Raw genomic sequence first — 25,771 nt, 5'->3', positions numbered from 1 at the left:
TGTGATGATACGGTTTTCCCCTGGTGCTCTGACTTTGGCTTTGGCCTGGTAAACAGAGTAGATTTATGGGAAGTGTAAGGGCGGGCCATGCTGCAGTTATTCGTCCGAAAACTCACCTCTCATCTCTTCCCGGCCCCGGGGGTAAACCTGCAACCTGCATTGTTACGAACCTGTTCGGACGGTTGCCGGACCGAGGTCTCGAAGGTGGTCTGGGGAACGAAACGGGCGTCTGACAAAACCTTCCCTTGGCTGTGGGGAAAGAATTGCCCCGCGGTTAGTACGGCCGAGTAATATTGAGCAGATATATCATGAGGCCTTGTTCCGGTAGGCCTGATGACTACTAGATCAAAAGGGTGAGCTTGTATTTTGTCAGGCATGTGGAGTTCGAGATATCACGGAGGCCCTTTTGCGAGCAGATACTTGGAAAGCTCGCTAACGTATGACAAAATGGTATGGTTCACTGATCCCCCTGCCGATAATGGGCCCCGCACCTGCATAAAGTATGTAGAGTTCACTGTGCCTGGACCTCACGTGACAGCTTTCGATTGTCTAGCCTTGCACCCTCCATGGTGGGTATGCTTTATCAAGAAACGACTCCAGAGACCCACGGTGACGCGCCTAGCAGGTAGCGCAAAGAAACGATAATTCTTCCGCAACGGACTTCCTATGATGCTACTATTCGTACTAAGCATTACACTAATAATACTTGTCTTGGCCCGGTTATTTGTGTGACAGCGTTTGCAGTACTTGCCTACCGTAGAGCAGGGTGATTTTCGTTTGCACCTCCACTGCTCCACGCGACCGGGACTAAGCAATTCCGGGGGTCAAGTTGGGTATGCGGCGCCTAAGTCGTGACTCAATGGCCCCTATGGCTTAGGCAGTGCTTAGGCTCGAAGCACCTAGAAGATGTGCCAAGCCTCGTGCGGTGTGAGGAGAGCGCTAACAAAAATTACCCTGGTCGACTGTAAGTTGTATTGTAGGTTTGATGTATGCCGGCCTCGTATAGTCCTAGCCACCTGTTGCCTAGGCGGCAGTTGAGGTTATGCATCTCAGTGCTGGTATTACATCGTCCTCTCGTGCCACTTTCTGAACACAGATCCCGGACGTAGAGCTCAGTAGACATGGCACGCCTGACATGCAACGCTAATATGTTGAGATGGGAAAGGAATGCAAACAACACGAGAGTTGGGGCTTGCTTGCAGGCAGCCATTTTTCGAGGTGGACTCGGACCGAAGAGTTAATCCGACTTGCCCCGTGACCTTAAATTGGCAAGTTTTGGTTGACCTCTTGGCGAGTTTGTCCTCCAGAGCGAGAAATGACGTCCCTCCCTCCAGAATTCCCTATGTAATGCACGCTCCACGTGGGCATTCAATAGCAAACACACAACAAGGGATGGATTGAACAACAATGCGGTGACTCAATACAATATTGACAATGCTGATTATACTTACAGCTCGCCCCCACACACTCATAGCAAAATGCCTCTGAGAGTTGTGCCCAGCATTCTGGGAAAGCGAGGGTTGCGGGAGCTTTACGGCACAACCACCAGACGCACTCCTCTACGAGCTACACAACGATGCCTGCCTGTTCCTTACGGCTCTCGCTTTTATGCTACTGTTGAAGAAAACGCTAGGCCCAACGCCACGCCTCCCCCCAATTTTGATCCCTCGAAAGCGAAACAACCTTCGAATACGAATTCCGCCCCAATCGGCTCTACAGAGCAAAGATCTTCTTCTGCTGACGGCTCCACGAAGTCTGATGCTTCGACCTTGAATCCGGCCGATTGGGAAGAAAACCCAGATCTCAGTATATCCAAATTTTCCGAACTCCCTGGAAAGAACTTTGGGGTCAATCAACACATCATCATAAATGAAGAGTTCAAGGAGGCATTGAGACAAACCTTGTGGAAGTTCCGGGCGCCTATACGTTACGCCTTTGCCTATGGCTCAGGTGTATTTCCACAGAGTGCCAATAGCAAGGGTGGAAACGGAGCCCTTCACCCTTCCCCCCCGACAGCTATATCCAAGGTTCAAGATGGCAATCAGAAGATGATTGACTTCATTTTTGGGGTCTCGTATACACAGCACTGGCATTCTCTGAATCTTCAACAGCATAGAGATCACTACTCCGCGGTCGGATCCCTGGGGTCCTATGCCGTTTCGAAGATTCAGGATTCATTTGGTGCTGGAGTCTATTTTAACCCGTTTGTGACCGTCAATGGTACTTTGGTCAAGTATGGAGTGGTGAATCTAGACACTCTCTGTAAAGACCTCTCAGAATGGAACACACTGTACCTTGCGGGTCGATTGCAGAAGCCTGTCAAGATTTTGCGAGATAATCCGGCTGTGCGTTTAGCGAATCAGGTCAATCTAATTGCTGCTGTACGAACGGCCCTCCTTCTCCTGCCACCCAATTTTACAGAGAAGGAATTGTACTCGACAATCGCCGGCATTTCGTACATGGGAGATCCGAGAATGTCGATCGGCGGAGATGATCCGCGCAAAGTTAACAACATTGTCGATAACCAGCTCCAGAATTTTCGGCGTCTTTACGCTCCACTAATCGATAATCTACCCAACCTCTCTTTCAACGACTCTGCCTGCTCAAACCGAGACTGGTTTGACGACCCTACTGTCAATGCTAAGATTTCACAGAACATGGACCCAGTCACCAGAGGACACATGGTTCGGCGTTTGCCAAACGCCTTCCGTGAGAAATTATACTTCGAGTACCAGTCTAAATTTGAGATTCCAAGGGGAGAGTTCATGAAGCTGATGGAGAAGACGAAAGATGAGGATCCTGACCGAATCCGGAGGCGGGAAGGAGGGCCATTCGAGCAGCGCATCGCAAAGGACACGGAAGGCGGAGGTCTGCGCGAAGAGGTTCGCCAGGTTATCGTGAAGACTATTCGATGGCCCAGTCTGACCCAAAGCATAAAGAGCGCTATTACCGCTGGAATTGGCAAGAGCTGGCGATATGCCAGAGAGAAACGGCAAAAAGCAAAGACCTCATCCCCTGGACCGTCTGAAGAAGCGACTAAGGAGTGATGATTTTCGATGTAATTTTATATCAATGCGGGCATTGCCGAAGCCAAAATGGAGGCGGAGAGTCGCGGCTCACGAATGGCTCGCTCTACTTCTGCCATGGCATATACTTCAGAAAGGAGAAGCAAACGATTTCGTTGTGTATATACATATATTTTCAAAACCAAAAAGCCGAGAGAAGGAGCAGCTACTTCCCTGCCTCCAATATAAAATGAAAGAACCTTGCAACAATGTATACATACGCCCTGTTCAGTTTCTAGCGTTTTTCCCATCAAACCTGCTTATCCTTCTCGCCTTCGGCTACCTTCCATCCAACCTTCCACAGAACATAGAAGGGAATCCCCACGCTCCAGAAGTAGGCGGCAGATCGCAAGTAGCTGGTCTTCTCGCTTTGAACCGTCATATACAGGACGCTGTACAAGAGCCGGGCGGCGAGATACTCCCCCGCACAGAAATTGAGCTCCCTGGTGTCGACTTTGGCATATGTTCCAGCCAGCTGCATGTCGCACGGGAGGGAACCACCAGTCAGCCCCGGTGCTATTGCTTTGATACGGGGGCTATTGAAAACAAAGAAGCAAGGTCATTACGAAACCACTCACCATAGCAGCAGCGAAAAGCGGAAACCCTTCCAGGGCATTGAGATGGCAGCCGCGGGCTTTCCACAGCAGGTCCATGGTTGGCTTTGGCAGTGTATCGGCGAGTCTCTCGAGGTTTGCCCGAGGTACGAGGTTCGAGGCCCTGAACTTGGACGCGGCCATGAGGTTCGTGAACATGTAGATGTGTGGCGGGAACGACAGCGCATAGGATATCGGAATCGAGTGCAGCGCGAACGCGGGTGTCGAGAAATAGGCTACTTTCCCAGGCGACAGGGGCGATACCCCTATCTGTGCTTCCTTGGTGGCAGTTGCGGCCATGTCGATTGACGGATGGGGTTGAATATTTCTGCTCAGGGTTTTTGTGGGAGGCGGCTGTTTGTTGGTGGTGTTGGATTTGATGCGGATGATGCGGACGGACGATGTGGTGCCACAAGATGAGAAGAACTTCCAGCAGCGTACATCTTTAAATACTACTAATATCTGATAGAGTCCTTGTGTTTCGTGAGATGCATCATTGTAACTTGTAATCGTTATGCAGAGAAAGGTAGTACAATGCGGTCAAGAGGGAAGAGCTTCTTCCAAGAGCTGGTGTGGACCTACATACATATCTTCATTACCGCATAACGTTATTCACCACACAGGGACTTCTCGTCCCCTTGGTCTAAGCAACGGAACATCGCTCAAACGCTTGTTCTCTGAGACAACGCCAGCTCTCAGCAAGCCGCGTGTAGGCAGTTTCGAAATGTGGCACTAGAGATGGAAGAGGTTGTAAGTAGGAGTTGAGCGAGAGTATAGAAAGAACGAAAGAACGTGAGACGGTAGAAGGCAGCGACATACAAAGTCCCAATAATAGAGGTCTGACGAGCGGTTTAACAGCCTTTCTGATGTATGGATATGTGCTTTGCTTTTGTCTGACGGGCTAAGGTTTAGGAGCCACCATCATTTAATGATCTTTGGTGGGCAGCTGCCCTTCACTATTTCTCGGGACCCTCTTTGGATCACTGTTGATATCCAACTAGAAATATTCGGATAGTAAGGTTGCTAGAATCGTCAAACGCACGCACTGTAGCCATCTTGAAGCGATAATATCAGAGACCTAAAACTGTTTGCCCTTTGTATCTGGTATCTGAGAACGACATAATCGACAAAAATATTCCTCCAAGAACCCTCTTAAATCAGGTGAATATTGTATCAAATTGACCGAGAATAGGCCATGAAGACATTATCATCATATAAGGTGTCATCGCGTCGTCGCCCAGACTCCTCCTGCGTACTCAAGACCCCAGAATTTCAGATTATGCATCCTTCAAATGTGTCCGCCCTTGTCATTCTTGCCTTGTCGCTCAGAACGGGTGAATACTTCTTTGGAGGTGAGATTGCCGACACCCTCTAGAACTCCACCCTTTCCGAATTGTCCACCAACACCTTCATTGATGCCGTCTTGAACGGCGTCGACATTCTTATCGCCAGTGACTTTTGTCTTGGAGAGGTTGTCTGCAGAAAGAGAGCGCTGTTAGTCGAGCTGATCGAGACACGAACTAGATTTGGTTGTTTGGAAACCAACCTTTCGCAACGTAGCTGGTCTTGTTCTCGCCCCACCAGCCGAGTACTTTGTCCTCGACCCAGGGAACCCAGCTTTCGTATTGCTTGTTATACCAATTCTTTGTTCCTTCCATTGTGACTATGGATTGAGACCAAAGGTTTAGGTGAAATTTTCCTAGTATTGGAAATTTACAATCCAAGTTGGTGGATCTTTTCGTGCTGGATGGATGCTGGAGGTGGAGAGTAAACAGATCAGAGAGACTAGTACCTACATCTCAGGGTCTTAAAAGGGAGATATGATCACTGTGTGCTTGTTGTAGGCATGATTGCATCATGCGGCCCCAGCAGTGCCAACATTGTCACTTTGAAAGGCCATGGCAAAGACCCAGGTGTGGCTGATACGTCACCCTAGATTCGATTTGGAGTTGACCTGTGGCTGCTCTACCCGCCCTTTCGAAGCACCAGGGATCGAAGGGTAGCAGACATCGCAGGCCTCCGTGAATAGCGTCCTTGAAAATGCAAAGCGTCCAGGATACCTCAAATCGACGACAAGGTTGGCAAGGGCAGGCTTGGCGGAGAGCAGGTGGAAGTGTGGCATCCTATGACGTAACAGCGGCTCTTGAGGACAGGGTAGCCCTGTTAAACAGCTTTTGCGCCGAGGTGGCTGTGCTTAGAAGCCAGGCCCCCCAAAGTAGCCTATTGGCCCTCGAACTCATGGGCCCGATCTGGACCGCCTAGCCGCACTATAGTACTCTACTCCGAACTAATTCTGTAGGCAGCCTTGTTCAAATCTCATTGTGCAGAATACCAAACTTATGCTGTGCGGAATGTAGTTGTGCTTTTGCCATCCGGTATCTCTTTGAAATCTCTGTGCTGGCTTCGCAGTTTTTGACCATGACCCTCTAGTACCCGCCTTGAATTCATCATCTCCATATTACAATCTAAGGTGCCCAAAAGGTAAGTCTCCGCGTATCCACCCACTCATGAGATCTGCAAAAGGTGCGGGTGGTGCTCCAACTCGATGCGCTCCCTTTCTCCTACGTTATTGTCTTTCACTTCGCAGGCCCGCTATCTGTTGATATGCGTGGCTGCACGGATGGTTTTGATTCGTCTTTTCATTGTGAGGGTGGAGCAACGAGGCTACGCAAGGCCAACGACCCATTGATACCTCCAGTATATAGAATGGTTCTCCAATCGTGTTTATGCACAATTTCCATTTTGCTGAGGACCAGGCGTCAAGTTACGCATTCCCCGCAAACCTTCGGTGTGGGGGTATGAGAGTGAAAGTTCTCGAGGAATCCCCCCGTGGCCTGGTATATAAACCCTCTCCCCTGATCTCTTCAAGGTGTTTGGTCTCCATCCTCCATTGATTTACCCCAAGTCTTTAAGATCAAGTCTCGTTCACTCCAGCACTCAGAGCAGATTTCCAGCGTTGTGAGCACCAGTCAATCGTCAATCAACCATGACGGGCCTCAAAGCCTTGATCAAGATGGTCTTGGCGGCCACCACGGAGCCCACGGAGCCCACGAAGGGGGTGTCGATGACCGCAATGGTGATAAGAGGCAACAAACTCGGCTCCAAGGGCCTTGGTGGAACTCGAGACAGCGACCCCAACGGCCATAGCCGCAGCAACGTTAACGCAGGGAGGACTTACTGCGATGACCATGGCGGTCGAACAATCAACCCCGACCACCACTTGGAAGACGGTAACCTTGTCGACCTGCACCGTACACTTGTCGACCGTCTACTACGACGTGCGTGGACACGGCTAGAGGAGAACGGGGACGTTTGATGCCACGATCCCGACGAGGCCACACACCTGCCCGCTGGACCCACTCTCAGCTCTGGCCAAATGGCGACACTACTGCAGGGTAAACAAGATCGACCCAATATGCCACCCGCGCGTCCCTTCCATCGAACGCTGCTGTACTAAATGGGTCAAGAAAACGGATCAAAAGTACCAGGATTATCGCGCGTACATGAAACACGAGGGCGACCACTGGGTCCCCAAGACCAATGAAGATAGGCGTAAGATCGTCATGCTCGGATGGGACGAGTACAAGTCGACGAACGAGATCTGTCACAAATGGCGGCCCGAGAACGACGACGAGTTCTGGTACTTCACGCAGAACTTCTACAATTTCTACGTCGACGAGGAGGCGGAGAATTTGAAGATCGAGAACTACCAGGGTTATGGTGGATCGATCTCTCGAGCATGTGGAGTTGGTGCTAGAGGGCCCGGGGAAATTGTGACATCCTTGATACTTCTCCACGTTGGATTTTTCTTGGTCTTGGAGCAATTGCGTGTTTTCATGCGTCGACGCAAGCGCTGGCCGGAGCTTCTTGACCTTTCGTTCGAGGTTGTGGAGTTATGAGGTTAGGGTTTTAGGACAATGATGGCAAGTTGAGCATTGGTGTTGAAAAGATGAATTTTGATTCTTTGAATCTCATATATTCTAGTCAGAGTAGGGAAAGCACCTAACCGATGGATGCAAATTGGCACCAGCTGGTTCCTCCTACGGACAGTTCTGCGGTGCCAGCCTCCCGTTGTGTCCATCCATTCCTTAAATAATCCTACAAAGCTCTGCTCCCTTCCGCCTATAAATCGGAATGAATGGCTCAAAAAGATGAAACCTTTTCCTTAGTAAAACAAGAAACATGGAAACAGCCAAAGTCAACCAGGCCCATTAAGATGGAATACACGAGGAGAGTCAGAATCGCCGCCTCTCCTTCTCTCCCTACAACCGATCTCCACGACGTTTCAAACGAGATACAGCGAGCTGACAGAGTGTCACCAGGGAAGAAAACTCCCCTGGGGGCCTTTTGCCGTGGCCTTATCTTTGCGCCCAAGGCTGATGGTCGTTCCTCTCTTGATAGTTGCTGAAGGTCGGACGATCAGCCGAGGAAAGGCCTGAGCTGTTTCTGCCTCGGTGTCTGTTGTGCATGTGATCTTCCACGAGGCCCTGGCAGGGCAATTGTATCCCACACGTGGGACACTTCAGGGCTCCTCCTCCGATGTGCTGGTCTCGGTCTTGTTGCAGTGTAAAGACTTTGGAGCATGCGTCGCACTCCAATAAGGCTCCCGACTGTCTGGGTTGCAAAGGATGGAATTCGACTTCTCCCCCTGTGTTAATCACACTCGCTAAGGCGTGATCAATGGCATTGATCTCTTCTCTGCTTGGGCTCAGGATATCAGTAAGAGAGACGGGGCTGTCTCCCCGTCGAATTGATTGTCCCGGCTGAGGAAGTTCATCACGAAGACAATCACCTCGGGACTTCGTGGTGTATTTTACGGCAGCACCATGTTGACGGAGGATGAGGATCTGCTCGTAGATGGAAGCGACCGGGAAGGGCTGGCTCTCTCCAAGGCATACGGTTTCCATACGGTTTGCTACATCGTCCATGTCTACGCCCGGGAATTCGTTTGTGTCTCCGCTCAATCGAGGCGGATTTCGGGGAGGTGCTTGACGGTTCCCCCTTTCTCTCTCTTGACGCCCATAGTCAGTCCTGTCCCTGTCCGGAGGAGGATTGGATCGTGAAGGGGCCATTTGTGATTGGTTGATGTCAACAAGGAAATTCTTGATGTCAACGAAGGTCTTTTCAGACTCAGGTCTTGACTCGCAATCACTGTAGTATGACTCTCGAGGAGAATAATCCTGTTTTTGCTGCTTCTTGGTCTCAGCCTTGTGAGATTGATAGTTATTGGGAGCCTTGCTTCGCTTTGCAGAAGTTGGACTGTAGGCGTTGCTTCCAGTCGCCTTTGGTTTGTTGGCAGGCGGTGACGCAAAGAAAGGCATTTGTAGAAAATAAGGCTAAATCATTGGAATCATTTGCTTTCCCAGAGAAAGGAGCGATGCGAAGGTATATGTGGTGTTCACACCATCGAGAAGGAGAGAAGGAAAGCATCGCCGACTTATCGAACAAAAGCGCTCAAAAGCGCTCAGCCCCGTGTTCGCCCCGGGGACTCTGAACACGCAGTCCTCGACTTCATCTGATATCCAGACCTCGACCGGTCAAACCAGATACACCGAAAATAACTGACCCCGTTGAATAACATGCCACTGGATGCCTCAGGCTACGCCCAAAACCAGTAGCCAACGCAGAGCAACCAGGGATGCCTGGTTGCCTAGTGTTGGTCGAGGAGGGTCGAGAGTGGTCCACAACGCATGTTCCGGCAAGAACACGAGCAGCAGGACGCGTCGGAAATAGGGAATGAGGGGTTCTGTAGGGCATCTTGGAGAAGATGACAATGCCTCACTTCCACTCGTCCCCCTCAGCAGCAGGGCGCTGGCTTTGTAAGAAGGCAGTAAACAATGCCAGGGTTCGGTAGGCTAGATAACTGGTGGCTGCTGCGAACGCAAGCTGGAGCGTTGTGTCCGTACTGCCTTTTGCCAGAAGCAATATGCCGACCACCCATCAGGCAGCTCGAAGCACCAAAGGCGAAAGGAGAGAATGATGACGCGAGCAGAGCCTCATCATGATGCCCCATTGGCAGCCTACTGCACACCAGATGCACGAAGCCGCAGATCTCCATCATACTGTGCATCACAGGGACAAAAGCCCAGCACACTTATCACGTGCTCTCACGTGGCAGATGATCTGACCACCGGAAATCATGTCGCGGGGCCTTGTCCGACCCATGCCGGCTCCTCCACCGGAGAAACTGAATAGATCTGTATCCAGCTCCCGCCCCACCTACACATTCATCATACATCGGCATGGCCACCGTTGACTGCCGAGTCGTCATTTAGCCGCGAGTTCTTTTCATATGGGGAACGGAGGAGGCGAGCGGCAACAGCAATGGAATTGTTTTTATCTTTCTTTCGAATTCTGTCCTTCCCTCTCCTTCTCTGGGAATCACAGTCTCTGGGCTATTTGGTCGTGATTAATTGTTAAATCCATTGTGTCTTGCTCCTGGCAATCTAAAAGGTTACTTGTTTCTACTGCCCAGCTGCCATAACAGTGCCTCCGGCTAAATTACTATTCGGGGGAGATTTTAGCGACTTTACAGATATTCCCAATGGATTCCCTACCACATGTTGCATTTATTGGCCTGGGGGCCATGGGCTTCGCCATGTCCACCCACTTGGTGAAGACTGGCTTCCCAGTTACCGGATATGACATTTACGGACCAACCCTAGACCGCTGGCAGTCAACGTGCGACGAGGTACCGAACTCGAGAGCAACGACTGCAAGCTCGCCATCCGAAGCTGTGAAGAATGCTTCAGTAACATGCTTAATGGTTGCAAACCATCATCACGTTCATTCGGCGCTCTTCGATGACAAGGTTGGGGCTGTCCACGCTCTGCCGAAAGGCTCTACGGTCATAATCCATGCTACGATTCCTCCTACTCAGCCGGCGGAGGTCCGCAAAAGGCTCACGCAAGAGTTCAATCGGCCGGATATCAAGCTGATTGATGCTCCTGTCTCAGGGGGTGTAGCAAGGTCGATAAATGGTACTTTAACGATAATGACATCTTCTGATGACCCAGCCAATCTAGAGCAGGCAGACGCAAAAATAGTGCTTGAAAACGTGGCTAGCAAAGGGAAAACACTTTACGACATACCTGGAGGACTTGGAGGAGGCGAGTCAGCAAAAGCCTTGAACCAGGTGATGTGTGGCATCCACATCGCCTCAGCTTCTGAGATCATTGGATTCGCGGCAGTTCTCGGGACTGATACCCAGAAGTTCTTCGATTATCTCGTCACAAAGGATTCAGCGGGAAAACCGGTGGTGGGATGGAGCTGGATGTTTGAAAACCGAGGCCCTCGATTGCTAAGTGCATCACCACCAATGGCTTCAGCCACCTCGATCATCGACAAAGATGTGGGAATCATACGCGATGAGGAGGCCAGGTTGAACGTGGAATTACCATTGCTGAACAAGGCAAGCGATGTGATTAGCGCGGTGATGAAAACCCACGCAAGCGCGGACGACAGCTGCATTGCCCAATATTACCTAGGATTCGGATCAGACCGACAAGACCTGGTTGTCCAGAGAGCTGGAAACCCGACCGTAGCAGCTGCAGACCAAGATAGGTTAATTCGGGATATCGCCAATGCCCACGCTGTCATCCACTTGACATCAGCGTACGAAACGACAGTTTTTGCCAAAGCCTTAGATCTCTTGAGCGCTCAGCAGAAGAAGCAATGGTTTAGCATCATTTCGGGTGCCGCAGGAGGAAGCACCATCTTCTCCGATGTCATTCCACTTGCGTTCGCGGATCCGGAGGGGATGGATCACGCTTTCAAGAAGTATGCCCAAGACAAATTCAGTGGTATACTAGATAAGACGGTAAGTCATTTTCAACCGAATAGTGAATTTGCAACAGACACTGACAACGTCTTGAAAGGTTGAGCTCATCGGCACAGCAAAGAAGAACGGATACGAACCGAAATTGTTAGAGGCTGCGACTGAGAATTTGAAGAAGCTGCTTGGTCAATAGTCAGTGGTCGGTACCTCGTACTTGGATTAGAGTTTTGGGTCGTTTCGAACCCCTGCGACAACGCTCCAGATGGAGCCTGAAATTAGCCATAGTCCGTTTCCAGTGTTTCCTCTGGTAGAACCCAGTAAAGCGGTTGAGCTAGGGTATCATTGCATAATTTCAAGCATAAACTGTGTGGTCATCTGTTTGTGCAAGCCAAGTTCCTGCGCCGCGTCTGCGCACGGTTGCCTATTGGCTGGTGTGGTACGGAACTGGGTTTGGTCTCGAGAGAATGACAAAACTTGGCCTATTGTTGCCTTCCAAGAACGGCTGTATCGCAAGGCACTGGCAGTAGACTAGGTCGCTCGAGTGTCTGATGAGATGGATGTATGTCCTTCAAAATCTCGGATATCTTGTTCTCCATGCTGGTTTATAATGCCTTCCGGTCTTTCAGCTCGCCTCCAACAGCAGATGCACACTCCCTCTCTAAAAGTTCGATGCACTATCTCAGAAGATTGCTTCTCGTGCGGTAATCGAAGGGTAAAGGCCATAGAATGGAGTTGTTTGAGCGAGGCTTGTTATCTTAGAGGGTTGACGAGTCCCCACGGCGTATCTATTCTTGTTTAAAGTCGGACAATCGCGGTCAAGCAGTGGGTTTATGGAAACGCTCGACGTATTGCTCCCGATTCTGAGCTTTCAACGCAAGCGGGTTTACCTCATCCCGCTCGTACGATTGAGTTTGGGATATTTCTCTGCACGATAATTGCAAACTTGTCCACAGATCGGGAAGAAAGCCTGGCAATAGAATCGATGGTAGAATTGAAAACGAAGATCGAGCTGAGGGCCGGCTGTGTAGATTGAAGAAAGGGAAAATCCCATGAAATTTTGCTGACTGTCGCATTTAGTAGTGGTCTTGCTATGCGGCCAGAAAACTCCTCAGCTTGCTCCAAAGTTGTTCAGTCCTGCTGCACAGTCCAGCCTCCTCAGCCGCATGTCGTCGCCTCAGCTACACAACGGCAGAAAAAAAAAGGGTCTGCTTTAAATCCACTTGAAGGCGAGGACATCGGATTGTGAGAACAGACAAGAATAGCAGCTGAGAAATAGATAGGAGAGATTGGTCGCAACAACTGAATGTTGAGAGAAATGCTTCCCAATCGATTGCCTGGGTGTGAGCAAAAGAGAGGACCGTGATGTATACATCACGCCGATTCATCAATCATCGTCTGAAATGTCTCGTGAGGCCGACAGATCCGGGAGGGAGCAGCTGTGGACGTACGATTCAGGGTCTGCATTACTCCCGGGAAGGCGGTAACGGGTATGCTCCAGGTCGGCAAGAGCTGCTTCTCCATCAAGGTAGCCCGTTCTCTTGTTCCAGGTGTGGTTGCATGAAATGGAGCTGATTTGAGTCAAACAACCCATTTGAGAGGTCCCAGTTGCGGTTAAACTTGCTCCAAGGCTCGATAGATACGTGACAGGCTCCGCTTCCCCCAGTGATCGTCCCCGACGCCTCGACCAATGGCGCTTTCGTCAAGAAGTACGAGTAGTGCTCGAGCCTCCAGGTCCACGCACTAGTCGTTATCCCCCTTTCCTCAACGCACCTATCATGAGTGACACGTCGACGTCGCTCCATCCCCTGTAAATATCCGAGCCTGGGCCTGAGGAGGCCTGGGGTCCTTGTGGATCGGCTATTCAGCCAGCCAGCGTGGCCCCCACCCCCCAGTCTGCCAGCAAGATGGATGTTTTCCGAATGGCACAACAACCGAGAACTCTCAATCCCTGGCACAGAGCGGATGCTGGAGGCTACCGAATATGTCGAGCATAATGTGTATCCACACTCTCCCGCAAGATAAGCGATGAAGCGCCCCAATTCAAGCACGCACGAGCAAGCACCTGGTGGTGGGTCGTGGAATGGCATTGTGTGGCTTCTCGAGGTGTGGCGTGGCACAAGGAGCTGATGAGGCTGAAAGGCTGAGAGCTGAGATTTGGGGGAATTAAAACCCTTCAGAAACATTGTTTCAACCACACCTCGGAGAGAGAATCGGTATTTAGAGTCTACTTCCGTTTCCTTTGGAGTCAAAATTGCGACTCTCAATGTCCATGTGAGCGGATGTGCAGCAGCAGGCTGTTCAATTCCAAGGGACAGCTTTTAGCAAGCCCCCAAGCAAATGCCACGGGATCCACGTGACCCTAAAGCAGCGGGCGACGTCATGGCCCAAGACATCTTGCTTCCGCCAACATCTCCCGCAGGGGGTGTGAGAGAAGGCAAAATTGAGACACGAGCGTCCCAGTATTGGAACGCCATTCATGGCCGTGGAAGGAGTTGTAGATCGTCAAATTGAGGTAACTTTACAAAGTAGTTTGGCCTGAGGAACAACACTCACATATCAGGAAGGTCAGGCTAGTCATTCGACTTTGGGGCATCTCAGCCCGATGGGTGGTTCGCCAAATCGCCACCCGGTGGGGGACTTACAATTGCTGGCCAGCGAAAACTAGGGATACTACAAAGGATGAGTCTGGACCAGAATTGTTGTGGACCTGGTCCAAAGTCGCAGAACGGCATCCAACTCATCAAAACGCCGGTTCACACCCACATTTTAAAGCAGACCTGCGTCCCTACTCCTACACCCTGTGAGTCTGTTACCGCTGACCTGTCAGCCGTTTGTGCCAGTTCAGTTCAGGGCTGCTGGTCGGGCCGAGTAACCAGTCAAACCCGTCGGGGCTGACTTGGACCATTCACGGGTATCACGCTGAAAAGAGATTACTGATTCAAGAAAAACAGCAGTGTGAACTACATAGCATGGACAGCAAAGATGGACTCCATTTTGACCCCGAATCTGGGGTTCGCGAAGGCATACCGTGCGAAGGCGTTATCGTCCCAAGCACCCTAGAATCCAATCCAGCGACATTCTACGACGCCATTGTTATAGGGGCAGGATACTCAGGGCTAATCGCCACCAGGGACCTGGTTGTTCGGGGTATGTATGCGATATCTGCAAGAAAAACTCTCCGGTGTTTGCTCGAAGCCTGCTGACCACTGGGGCAAGGCCACAAGGTCCTCTTGCTAGAAGCTCGAGATCGCATTGGAGGCCGGACCTGGACGTCAGTCATTGAAGGCTACCCATATGAGATGGGAGGCACCTGGATGCACTGGGGCCAGCCTCACGTATGGACAGAGCTCTCGCGATATAACTTGGTCGATCAGCTGGAAGACTCAGCAGAGACATTACCAGGCGTCGATTTCAAGATCTCGTACTTCTTTGAGCATGGCAGAAATGACTTGTCTGCTAAGGACGATGTGAGAAGGGCCCCGTCCTACCCCACCCCAAATACTCAAGCTTTCGTTCTTTGTCCGGTTTTGTGTGTTTCTTACACCTCTGGCGGATTTTAGGCGCAAAACATGAACGTGGCATTGACCGAGTTCTGCAACGTCGACGGCCACCTTGGAAAGACCGTCTTCCCATTCCCTCATAAGCCATTCACGGAAGCCGAGAACTACGCCAAGTGGGATCAGGTGTCGGCCGCGGAACGCTTTGATCAGATCAAGGATCGACTCACGCCGGACCAGCAGAGTCTACTCCTCTCCGTCATTGTGACCGCCTCAGGCGCACCGGCAGACCAGGTGGCGTGCACCGAGATCCTTCGATGGTGGGCGCTCGCCGGCTACAATTCACAGGCGTACATGGACTACATAATCAAGTGGAAGCTGAAATGCGGGCAGACGGGCCTCGCACTGTGCATCTTCCGCGACGCGCTGGTCTCAGGAAACCTGTCATACCGGTTCTCGAGCCCCGTGCAGCAAATCGACCAGGCGCGGCAACACGTGCTTGTGACCACAAAAGACGGCCAGCGCATCTCCGCGCAATACCTGGTCTGCACCGTGCCGCTCAACACGCTCAACGACATCAGCTTCAACCCACCGCTTTCCCACCGCAAAGCCCTCGCCGCTTCCAGGGGCCAGGTCAACCTGTGCGTGAAAGCGCACGCCGAAGTCGAGGGCCGGGACCATCGCTGCTGGTGGGGTCTGGCATACTCTCACAAGTCCGGCATCATGGCAGGCGCGTTCGGTGACGGGCTCACGCCGAGCGGAAACGCCCACCTCGTTTCGTTTTCTGTCAACGACGCCTTCACGTCAGGCTCTGACCACGGTTTCAGCCAGATGAAAGCCGCCTATGAAGCGTTCCATCCGTTCAAGATCAAGCGTCTGGTGAGTCTCCAAGTCCAAAATCCCCACCCTAGTCTTCCCTTCCGAAGCCCCTGACGGCCCTCTCCCATCCGTCCCCAATTAACTTCCCCTCCACACAGCTATACCACCCATGGGCGACCGACCCCTACGCGAAGGGCACATGGGCCATGTACGCACCGGGCTTCGGCAGCCGCTTCAAGCGCGACCTGCAAGCTTCGCAGGGCCGCGTCCACTTCGCTAGCGCTGACTGGGCCGACGCCTGGCACGGCTTCATCGACGGCGCGATGGAGCAAGGGATGCGAGCCTCTGCGGAAATTATCGAGGAGCTGAGAAAGGTTCCGAACGCACGGCTTTGAGGGACCTGGGAGTGAGGAAGTGAAAATGAAATGGAATGAATGAGTCACCGAGAATGTCGAGTTTGCGTGGGAATGAGAATGGCTTCGTTGACAAGAAGCCCCCTTGTATGGAAGGCATTATTTCCGCCGTATTTCATTAATCATTACTATGGTCCCGCCTTAAATTGTGATAAGTATCCTGTCCTGGCCTGGCCTGGCCTGCCCGTTATCCTGTTGCTACCCCTTCGGAATGACTCTAGAAGCTGAGTCAATGAAAAATAATTTGGAAACTTCACTGTCAAGTTTAGACGTCAGAATCCATTGTCCAGCAGAGATTCAAGGCGCGCAGCAGAGAACTCAGATCGTAAAGGCGAAAGAGCTGCCTTGGACCAGCGCAGCCTTGCTGGACCATTATATTTGTCCCGTATGGACTTGGACGCGTGTCGTGGACACGAACCGTGGCTTCACCCACCACCGAGATATCATCCCGGGCAGTACTGGGATAAAGCAAAAGCATGCGAATCCTAAGTGAGTTTTGTTTTTCCTTTCCCTAAAAGCCAATTCATCCATACACAGACTCAAGCCGACACTCAATCATGACATCGAGCCAATGGACCTGCTCCATCTTTTCCGCGTCATCGCCCACCACAGGATGCAACTGGTCAGATATCGCATCGAGCCTGCCCCAGACCTCCTTCAGCAACACTTCCACTTGACAAAACGAGTCCATACCGGCTGCCTTGGCATTAGCTCGCAGACGCTTGAGCACGGCGTCTCGGGTCTTGACCACATTCGCACGGTCCATGGCGATGGACATGAGGAGGCCCTGCGGGCCTTGCTCTTTGACGGCCAGACAGGTGTGTTCCGGAAGGGCGCTCAGCGTGCTCCCGCAGATTATCATGCCCAAGGTGTGGATGTAGCTCAGGCCCGAGCCTTCGGGGACGCCTTCCATCATTCCGATCACGGTGGTTGCCATGTTGAAGAGGAGGCTTCTGCTTGAGTGCTCGGTGCCCTGAACGAGCAGTTGAGTAAGAGGTTGCATGCCCCCGATTGTGGGCGAGGAATCAGCGGCAGCAGCCCAGATGGAGCCGGAGACGGAGCCTGCTGAGCAGTAAGTGTAGGTCTTCTGCGTTAGGATCTCTGGGAAGGATCTGTAGAGCTCCAACAAGGAGGTTAGCTGATAACAGTGCGCCAGCGCCTCCAACTGGCTCAATGATACCAGCGGATCTCCCGTCTCAAAGAGCTTTGACCTGGGAGGCAGGTTGTAGGCAACGATGAGACGCTCCAGCTCGATGGCAGTGCCGAGAAGCTTCGAGCGCACATTTTCGAGGCTGGAATTCCATCCCATGTTCGCCATCTTAGAACATTGTCTCTTTTGGCGCACGAGAATAGCCACTTTAGCTAGGTATACAAATAGTGGAGTGCATATCCCAGTCCATCCATTGAGATATATCATCTCTAGACTGCTTTGGTCGCAGAACTGTTCAAGATAATCAACGGCATTCAAAGGCTGATCGATGACGAAGGCTATCAAAGCCTCCCAATACGCCAGGGCGCCAATAATAAAGCTTTTCTCGGGGTCTTGCATGGCAATTGATGGAACCCAGTGGTTTCGGTTGGCCTCGGTGGTGCCCATTGTTTGCCACTGTGACAGTAGTTTACGAGCACCGAGAAGATGCTGGACCCCTAGATCGGATGCGTCGAGCCACGACTAGATAATGGTCAGAAACACTTCCATCTGAAATTAATGGCGGGGATGATAAATGATCTCAAGAATGGCCCCCAGATTGAGAGAAAGACTGGAACTAACAGAAGATATGCCTAGCAGTATTGAGGCCAGAACCGCCTGCTTGATCTGATGTGCTGAATCTTCTCCAGCCGGAATTGACGGGTCTACAGGATCCGAGGGAGTTTGGTGGGTGAGCTTCGTCAGAATCTCGGTCAAATAGCCAACGGCGACGGTGTGATGTCGAACAGCTTTGGGCAAGATGTCTGGACGATGTCCAACCAATGCTCTGGCGGACATGCTCAGTACGCAGTTGAGGATTAATGGCGAGTCCGTGAGCCATTGGATGATCATGTAGCGAAATGGATTAGCCGGTCCGTCGAAAACGGAGTTTTTGCGACAAAGATTATAAAAGTAGAACTTCAGCAAGTCAGAGAATTCCGCGTTAGCTTCGACCGGCAGGGGATACTGGGGCTGGGAAACATGTGTCTGCCGTGCCTGTGGGGCCGTCTCATTGTCTTCAGTTTTTGGTATTTCCGCCAGAGCCGGCGCGTCAGCCTTCGCTGCGAAGCTAAAGGCCGGGGAGGAAGGAATCCGTGGCACTGAGGACCTTTCAGATTCAGGTACACCATATGGCGCTGTGGAGCGACTATCCCATACATTGCCGATGGTTTCATCGTCGGTCCTAGAGCTTTCCCACGTACCGACATCGGAAGTGGAAGATCTACCATCCAGTGGACGCGCAGCACCAGACGACTCCGTCTGGCTGGGAGTGGCCGAGCTGTAAAACACGCTGTCGGCGCGCCGAGGAGATCTTGGCCTTCTTCGAGGCTGTCCTTCGGCGGCAACGTTAGCAGGAGGAGAAGTGTGAAATGCCATCTCTAGCGCTCCATCTCGTACGTTAATCCGGGGAGAGGCACTGTATACTTCATATTTATCTGACCATCGGAGACCCTGCTGGTATTCAGGACATGGCACATTGCGTTTCTGGCATTGCAAGCAGCTCGGTTTGGTTTCGTCACATTTGAGTCGCTAGACGTTGGATCAGTCAGACTCGGAGACTGACACAGATAAGAGCCTACCTTCTCCCTGCAACGCAAGCATCCAGCTGCAGAGGGCTCAGGTTAGCAGGGAACAATTCAAGTCGGTCTCGACACACTTTTAGAGCGGGTAAATATCTTCTTTGATTCATGCCTCTCCATCCCTGGTCCTCATAAAACTAGCAATGGGGTCAGCATGTGTGGTAGACAGTTGCGGTTCAGATCCTTGGATAGTTCTCGTGCACTACGGAGTATAACATGGTGCCTTGGGTGAGGTTTCGAGCGGAGGAGTGAATCTGGTGATCTGAGGTTGGGAGACATTGAGACGGGGCACTAGGTACGGCAACCACGCTCAATGTGTCAAAGAGTGGGGTTTAGCGGGTCGTATCCGATGACTAGTCGCCGGTAGCGCCGGGGATGGGCAAGCCGAGACAGTGAGGGACCTTAAACGGTGCACACGGTGGGACAAGATAGGCTGCCTCGTAGATAGGGACTGCAATATTGAACAAGCCTTTGCCGATCGCTAAGCTAATCGCACGTTGACAGGACTTTGAGATGTAACAGCCTGATAAAGTGCACTGGATCCTTTTTGAACAAATGTCGTTAATCAAGACGACCCAGGCGGAAGTTAGTGATCTCAGCAACCTTCTAACGGCGCCTCACCAGGCCAGTGTCATTGGTCAGTAGAAAAGTAGGAGAAAGCATTGCTAGGCAGGACATGCCCTTCAGCGTGATCCTGGGCCGGCTCCCCCATAACGCTCTGTAGAATGAACGACGCTTGACTGAATATCCATTCTTCCGAAGACTGCTGGGCGGGATAATAGAGCTTACAATTCAGACAGCGGTCATTTTCATGTTGCCCTTTTCAACATCAGATCGGCCGCTGCGATCAAGTATAAGACTTTTGGTGTCGTGGGTATCTCTTGGCGCATAAATATCGAAGTTGGTGGAATTCTCCTAAAATCACGGGAAAATCTTGTTTAAGCCAGTATCGGCGTTCAATGCTCCTATCATTGAGGTGGATAGGTTGGAGGAAGATGAGAGTCACAATCTCACAGTGAGCGCAGACATATGTGACAAAAAAGTGGGGCAGTGCACCTACTCGTACATGACGCTCCAACAATACATATACGCCAGCCACGCCAGTATGCTCAGCCAGCGGATGAATACCAGGGATGATGCGTTAATGTAATGGGAGGTAGTGTGCCGTCGTTCTTGCGGAAGTCGACTCCCACAAGCTGCCTAGTTAACAAGGATATTGGCCGTAGGGCAGCGTTTGAGGACGTCATCGATTCGCAGTAGTGGATGTGTGAATGTGGGTGTCTGTTCCATTGAATTGAACACATTCCAGGAGAAAGTTAGAGGATTCGCTGGCGTCTCTGCGATTTCCAAATGTCTCTCCAAGGTGAAGAAAGATCCGATACAGTCCGCCACGTGCTCGGGTGTGAAGTGCCGATCGAGACTTGTGTTAAACTTACATCGAAGACGAAGTGTTCATAGATGATGGGTCCTAGGAAGCCCAACAGAAATATGAGTACCAATGAGAGGCTAGAGCACCACCTGCACAGGGAGGAGCACCAAGACTTTCAATAACGCTATTCCTTCTCTGCGGATGTCATATCGGTGTCAGGGACCGTTGTCAAAAATGTTGTCCCAGGCGGGATATGATGTTTCATGGGTACAGGGACGAATTGGTCCAAGAGCACCTCCTAGATTTGCAGCTCGGGAAAGTTCTACAGAACTTGTGTACGCTCCGGGGTTACAGTAACAGAGCTGGAGATGGGAGTGGCTGACTCGTAGCCCATTAGATTGGTCCTTTTTACGACAGCATCTCATGATCTCAGAAGACCCAATGTCTGGGACCAAATTCCAGTCGTGCCGGAAGCCGTATGGAGAAGAGCGCGTGGTCTGCAATCTGGAAGGTATCCAGCAGAATTGCTTTGGCATTTGGTGAGGAGGGTACGAAGGGGAAGTGAAGACGACATTGGCCAACGAGGGCGAACCACAACAAGGAGATGAATTCGAGGAGGATACTCCGTCCCTCGTGCCGGCGATCTTCGGACAAAGAGGTTCAGCTCGGGCAAACCGACTTGGACCCCCGTTTTCAGCCCAAGATTTCCATGGAGGATGTAGCAATCCTGGCTAAGAGGGATAAGTCTGATATTACTCGTTTGACAGTCGCCGGAGAAGTATTCTAGAGAAATTCAGAGAGATCCGTAGAGGTGGGTTGAAAGCGATGCGACTCTCGTCGTCACTAGATGGATTCCTGGTAAATATCTGTGTACAAGGTGCGAGGCGCGCAGGACGGCGGGCTACACGACGGAAGGTGGGGGCTTGGAGTTCACAAGGAAAGGACGGAGGACGAGTTACGGACGTGCAAAAAGTACGTACTTGGTGCCTTGGACTCTGCATGTCGCAGTGACGGGCCCGAAGGCGGGCTACTCGCGCCTAAGCGGTACCAACACCGCGACATCACATGATCCGTGCCCCGTGCCACCCCACGTGCCGTGTGGGTCACCATGAAACGCGAAATGAGCGTGTTTCACAACATTGCGCTTTTGGAAAACGGGCACCCAAGCAGCAGCCCGAGCTTCAAACAGAAGCCTCGGCCACTTGTGTTTCACCCTGCGAAGTGTGGCTTGAGCTCCGTTGTGGAGTATGCGGTCCTCCGTCAACAACGACTTTTGAAATCCTAATCGTCCAGTTTTAAGGAGCAAGGGAGTTGTGTCAATTGATCATTTTCCTATGTATGCCAGCAAGTGAGTGCTCTAGAGAAAGTCTACGAGTACGTAGCTATGCCAGGTGCGCACGCAACAGTGCCAAGCAATGCCAAGCAGGAAGGTGCATCACCGTCCCCAGAACAGGCATAAGAGTAGAAAATACTCCGTACTGTGTTTTTCTTTTCTATCATCAGATCTATCTCCGTACTCGTACCCGTCGGCTAAATTGCACAGGAAATGGACTTGGACTACCTGCACGGAGGGACGAGGGGGCTCGCATGCTTCTAATTGTTGTGCTCCGCCACATCTCCACCATCAGGCTTGGGGCTTGAACTTAGCCGTTGGGCAATCTGCGGCCCGGCACGCACAATCACAACTTCGTTCACTTCTCCCACCTTTCAGGAATTGTCAGTGCCCTTCCGCGCCATGTTTCATCTTCTTCGGCTGGCCTTGTCTGTGCGTGTGTGCCTCTGTGTGCGGCCCCGGTCCTGGTTCCATGTGTGGCGTTGTTGTGGTCTGCTTACCCAACTGCCCTTTCCATCCCAATTTCCACCGCAACCGTGTGGACATGGTCTTCATGTTTCAGGTTCTGGCGCGGGTTTTGGTTTCTGGCGCAACTTCCGGAAAAAGGCACGCCCTGATCTGAAGCCCACATGCCCACGATCCTCGACCATGTCGCCTACTCTCGCTTATGTAGGTCCCATCGACAATCTTGTATCTCAAAATGCCTGATCCGAAATCATTTCTTTCCCCATCTTGCGGCGCTCCGTAACGCCGGTCATACCGTCCTTTCCCAGTTTGGTTATGGTACATCTGGATCTCTTGCACCCTCTTCCCACTAGATTTGCGCGTGATCCACAACCATCCCCAGCGGTATTCTGTAAGCGACATTGGGAAACTCAACTTGATCTGTATCTGTCTTCATCTCATCTCAGCAATCCAGAACAATCACAAAATATGGAGCATTGGAATCAAAATTTCATGACGTGGCGTGGCGTGGAATGATGTTGACCGGCAACTCGCCTTCCTCGACGGTTGCTGTCTCTGTAAACGTTTCAGGTGTTGCCCGCCTTGCCCGTACGAAGTACCCAATGAAAGATAATAATGGGGACCATCATGTCATTGTGCCCTAGCATTACGAGTAGACCGGTCTCTTCGCCAGCGCCAACCCAGCCCAGCCGAGACTTGAGATGACATGCATTTCGTACGCCCGCCTGGATGCCACAAACCAACCAAAGGATTTCAGCAAGGAAGCAAAGGCCCCACCCTCGGCTAGCACTTTCCTACCACATCGGTCGCGCTTCATTTCCGGACCAGCCTGGTGGCACGGTTACCGCGTTTCAGATTTAAAGCCCTCATACCGAACAGGATTGTCGTCGCTCAATGAATTGGTCGATGACCCAGTTAATTGCCTTCTTGGGTCGTGCGCCACGCCACTGAACTCATCCCTGCGCTGCTGCCGACTGCTCGGTCGAGCAATCGTACGTCCACCGATCTCGTGGTTGCGAGCCGACTCATCACTGCTCTGACGTGAATGCCGCCTGGGTTGGTTTCGCTGCCCTGGCGACAACTCCCGCTCTCGAGATGACCGAGATGAATAGGGTTGTGATGGATCAGACGGCTGGGATGTTGGCGCCGTAGCCACTGCTTGACCACCTGCCACTTTCCGCTTCTTGGGCGAGTTTTGATAGTCCGACCTTAAGTGTGAGGCCGCAGTCTGAGAGTAGGGCGAACCTTGAGCACTCTTGCTAGATGGTGTCGGAGGCTGGTTCCCTCCCGATGATGCGGTTGGTGGGGTCCAATGGTGGAAGAACAATCCTGGCCCAGATGATCCCTCGGTGGAAGCGGCTTGCGAATTCTGTAGAGGATGTAGTGGCTGTCGGTTCTGCCCTGGCGTCGAGTTCGGGATGAATTCTGTCGTGTTCAGCCGTGACAGTGTAGATGGCGGGGGTCCTGAGATCGAGTTTCGCCCGAGATTGGAAGGCTGTGTGGGCTGCGATGTAACTGAGGAAGGGACCGGTTGTGTTGGTGGGAGCTGTTGCGGGCCTCCATATGGATTAGGTGGAATCATTCGACTATCTCGGTGAACATCAGGGGACATTTGCGGTTGAGCCTGTTGTTGAATTTGGTGCTGAAGCTGTTGTTGCTGGGCCTGTATCTGTTGCTGCTGCTGTTGATTCTGGATGCTGAGTGTAGCAAGATACTGTTGAGCCCATTCCAGTGTGTGAGACGGAAGGTTGCCTCCGCCGATACCAGCAAAGATCAAAGGCACCATGGGCGGAGGAATGCCGCCTTGTAGCGATTCCCGTAGCATAGTCTGCTCGATCCGCCTCTGGTCGAGGCGCAAACCCTCCTGGCGGGTCTTTTCCTCCTCTTGCTTTCGGCGGTCCTCCTCTGCCTTTGCATGAAGCCAACTTCGCATCGAGTCATCCTGGCCCGCCCATTGCGAAGGAGGAGCGGGGAGATGGCCCAAAGGAGGAGGGGCAGCAGAATGGCCACGATCTGGAGGTGGCAGACTGAGGGCAGCTGGCAGAGGCAGTCCTCGATGGGAGTTATTCATCTTAGGATCCCTGTCCTCAAAGAAAGAGGGCAGGTTGCGAGGAGACTCTGGAGGTGAATATCTAGATGGGGTGGCCTTCTGATAGGTCGGGTAGTCATGAGGCGACCTTATATCGTTCTGCATATGGTTTGGTTGAGAGAGTGCTAGTAACATGGGTGCGGTTCGTCAATCGGTTGATTGGAGCAACGCCCTGGTATGTTCGTGGACATGCAAGAGGTGGTAGTGGTGATGGTGCCTATGCCTGTGCCTGAGCCTGTGCTGAGAGTTCTGTCCTCGCCGGACAGATTGCGATGGTAACGCTTGTATACCAGGTGGTGGAAGATGGGTAATTAAGGAAGCTGTCAGTTACGCTGGGTCGATGATGGCGAAATAGACTAGACTTGACAATTCGAATATGCTAGACCAAGCTGGTCGGAGGAGAGTAGCACAATGGGGATGGTGGGTAGTTATGGGTATGTCAAAGAAGCGTGGGCCAGGCTTTTGGGCAGGGTTGCAAATGTGGCTTTCTTAGATCTCCAATCCAGGGTCCGTGGTATGGAAGGCTTGTCCACAGCTGGTAGAATTGATGGTTGACGGTCCAGGCTAATTGCAAGTTGGTGAATGTCGATCAAAACGTGGATGGACCCGGGTTACGTCTGTGTTGAGACGGTAGGTTTCATCTGATTGTTGGAGGTGAAGGGTTGCTCCACTTCAGGCAGTCTGGAGCCGGTACTTGGTAGACGCGGGCCTCTTTAACGACAATGGACGTTTCTCCAGGAGCCTTGGTTCTTCTGGTAAGGACTGATGTGTGTGCTGAGAGAGGAAGGATAGCTGGTCCTAGAAAGGATCCACGATGGAAGATTGAATGGACGGCGTCCTTGTGTGATTTAATTCAAGAAAAGCCCATTTAGGCCGGGCAGGGGGAACTCTTGATCGAAATCGAACTAGAACTAGAACTGGAAGTGGAAATGGAAATGGAAATGGAAATGGAAAGGAAAAGCAGGCAGGGTGGCTCCAATAGCAGCCAGGTCGAAAGTGAGATAGTGCGTCGTACCGTACGTGGGCATGGGCGGAAGCAGCAATACTGGCAATGCAAGACGACGGCACTGGGATGTGTTGGGAATGGTCTAAGATGTGAACTCCGTTGGATGTAGTGCACTAGGGCTGTTATTGAGTCGGCCTGGGTCCGTAAGGCGGAGTATCCAGTATGTCGTATCTGCCCAGTGGCCAGGGATGGGATAGGAAGAAAGGTGCAGGATGGTAGCCGAGAGAGGAAGTGCAGCAATGAGCGAGGCAGCGATGGCAGCAGAAGAACTGGATTAGATGACACACACAGAAGTGGAACAAGACCAAGGACGAAGGAGGAGATACCTAGCATTAAGCCCAGCATTAAACTTGGTAGCAGGAGCAGGGACCACGAATGGAATGGATCCTGGTGAGCCTGTAAGCAGTATTATCAACTACCAAGGTGGTCGAGGCAAGGGAGCTCAACTGGCGTGACGGCGTGAGTATGTTTTCCTAGTTGGTGCAGAGCCCTGGAGGGAGATGGGGGGCTTACAGAAGAGGACGGTCCGTGAGAGCAGACTCAACAGGGAATGCATCGGAGGGAGAGGAACAAGAA

At 51.8% G+C, this 25,771-nt stretch overlaps 8 protein-coding genes across 8 annotated transcripts; 3 read left to right on the top strand and 5 right to left on the bottom strand.

Annotated features, from left to right (window-relative positions):
- Positions 1–1,478: 1,478 nt before the first annotated feature.
- Positions 1,479–3,047, top strand: A1O9_02357 (uncharacterized protein; the record flags this gene model as incomplete). Its single annotated transcript, XM_013407931.1, has 1 exon — positions 1,479–3,047. The coding sequence occupies one exon, from the start codon at positions 1,479–1,481 to the stop codon at positions 3,045–3,047; it is 1,569 nt and encodes a 522-aa protein (XP_013263385.1).
- A 268-nt stretch (positions 3,048–3,315) lies between these two features.
- On the bottom strand, positions 3,316–3,958 carry A1O9_02356 (uncharacterized protein; the record flags this gene model as incomplete). The annotated part of the gene is made up of 2 exons (XM_013407930.1): positions 3,316–3,540; positions 3,644–3,958. The coding sequence occupies 2 exons, from the start codon at positions 3,956–3,958 to the stop codon at positions 3,316–3,318; spliced, it is 540 nt and encodes a 179-aa protein (XP_013263384.1).
- A 988-nt stretch (positions 3,959–4,946) lies between these two features.
- Positions 4,947–5,316, bottom strand: A1O9_02355 (uncharacterized protein; the record flags this gene model as incomplete). Its single annotated transcript, XM_013407929.1, has 2 exons — positions 4,947–5,134; positions 5,205–5,316. The coding sequence occupies 2 exons, from the start codon at positions 5,314–5,316 to the stop codon at positions 4,947–4,949; spliced, it is 300 nt and encodes a 99-aa protein (XP_013263383.1).
- A 2,700-nt stretch (positions 5,317–8,016) lies between these two features.
- On the bottom strand, positions 8,017–8,979 carry A1O9_02354 (uncharacterized protein; the record flags this gene model as incomplete). Its single annotated transcript, XM_013407928.1, has 1 exon — positions 8,017–8,979. One exon carries the CDS (start codon positions 8,977–8,979, stop codon positions 8,017–8,019), a length of 963 nt encoding a protein of 320 aa, XP_013263382.1.
- Positions 8,980–10,202: 1,223 nt separating this feature from the next.
- Positions 10,203–11,628, top strand: A1O9_02353 (uncharacterized protein; the record flags this gene model as incomplete). Its single annotated transcript, XM_013407927.1, has 2 exons — positions 10,203–11,477; positions 11,536–11,628. The coding sequence occupies 2 exons, from the start codon at positions 10,203–10,205 to the stop codon at positions 11,626–11,628; spliced, it is 1,368 nt and encodes a 455-aa protein (XP_013263381.1).
- A 2,776-nt stretch (positions 11,629–14,404) lies between these two features.
- A1O9_02352 (uncharacterized protein) lies at positions 14,405–16,146 on the top strand (the record flags this gene model as incomplete). Its single annotated transcript, XM_013407926.1, has 4 exons — positions 14,405–14,582; positions 14,652–14,902; positions 14,996–15,811; positions 15,910–16,146. 4 exons carry the CDS (start codon positions 14,405–14,407, stop codon positions 16,144–16,146), a joined length of 1,482 nt encoding a protein of 493 aa, XP_013263380.1.
- A 541-nt stretch (positions 16,147–16,687) lies between these two features.
- Positions 16,688–18,730, bottom strand: A1O9_02351 (uncharacterized protein; the record flags this gene model as incomplete). Its single annotated transcript, XM_013407925.1, has 2 exons — positions 16,688–17,836; positions 17,936–18,730. The coding sequence occupies 2 exons, from the start codon at positions 18,728–18,730 to the stop codon at positions 16,688–16,690; spliced, it is 1,944 nt and encodes a 647-aa protein (XP_013263379.1).
- Positions 18,731–22,941: 4,211 nt separating this feature from the next.
- A1O9_02350 (uncharacterized protein) lies at positions 22,942–24,324 on the bottom strand (the record flags this gene model as incomplete). Its single annotated transcript, XM_013407924.1, has 1 exon — positions 22,942–24,324. One exon carries the CDS (start codon positions 24,322–24,324, stop codon positions 22,942–22,944), a length of 1,383 nt encoding a protein of 460 aa, XP_013263378.1.
- Positions 24,325–25,771: the final 1,447 nt, after the last annotated feature.

The sequence above is a fragment of the Exophiala aquamarina genome (genome assembly GCF_000709125.1).
Source record: "Exophiala aquamarina CBS 119918 chromosome Unknown aczIA-supercont1.2, whole genome shotgun sequence".
Lineage (NCBI taxonomy): Eukaryota > Fungi > Ascomycota > Eurotiomycetes > Chaetothyriales > Herpotrichiellaceae > Exophiala > Exophiala aquamarina.
The sequence above is the reverse complement of the archived record's forward strand: the minus strand, read 5'-3'. Positions and strand labels throughout refer to the sequence as shown.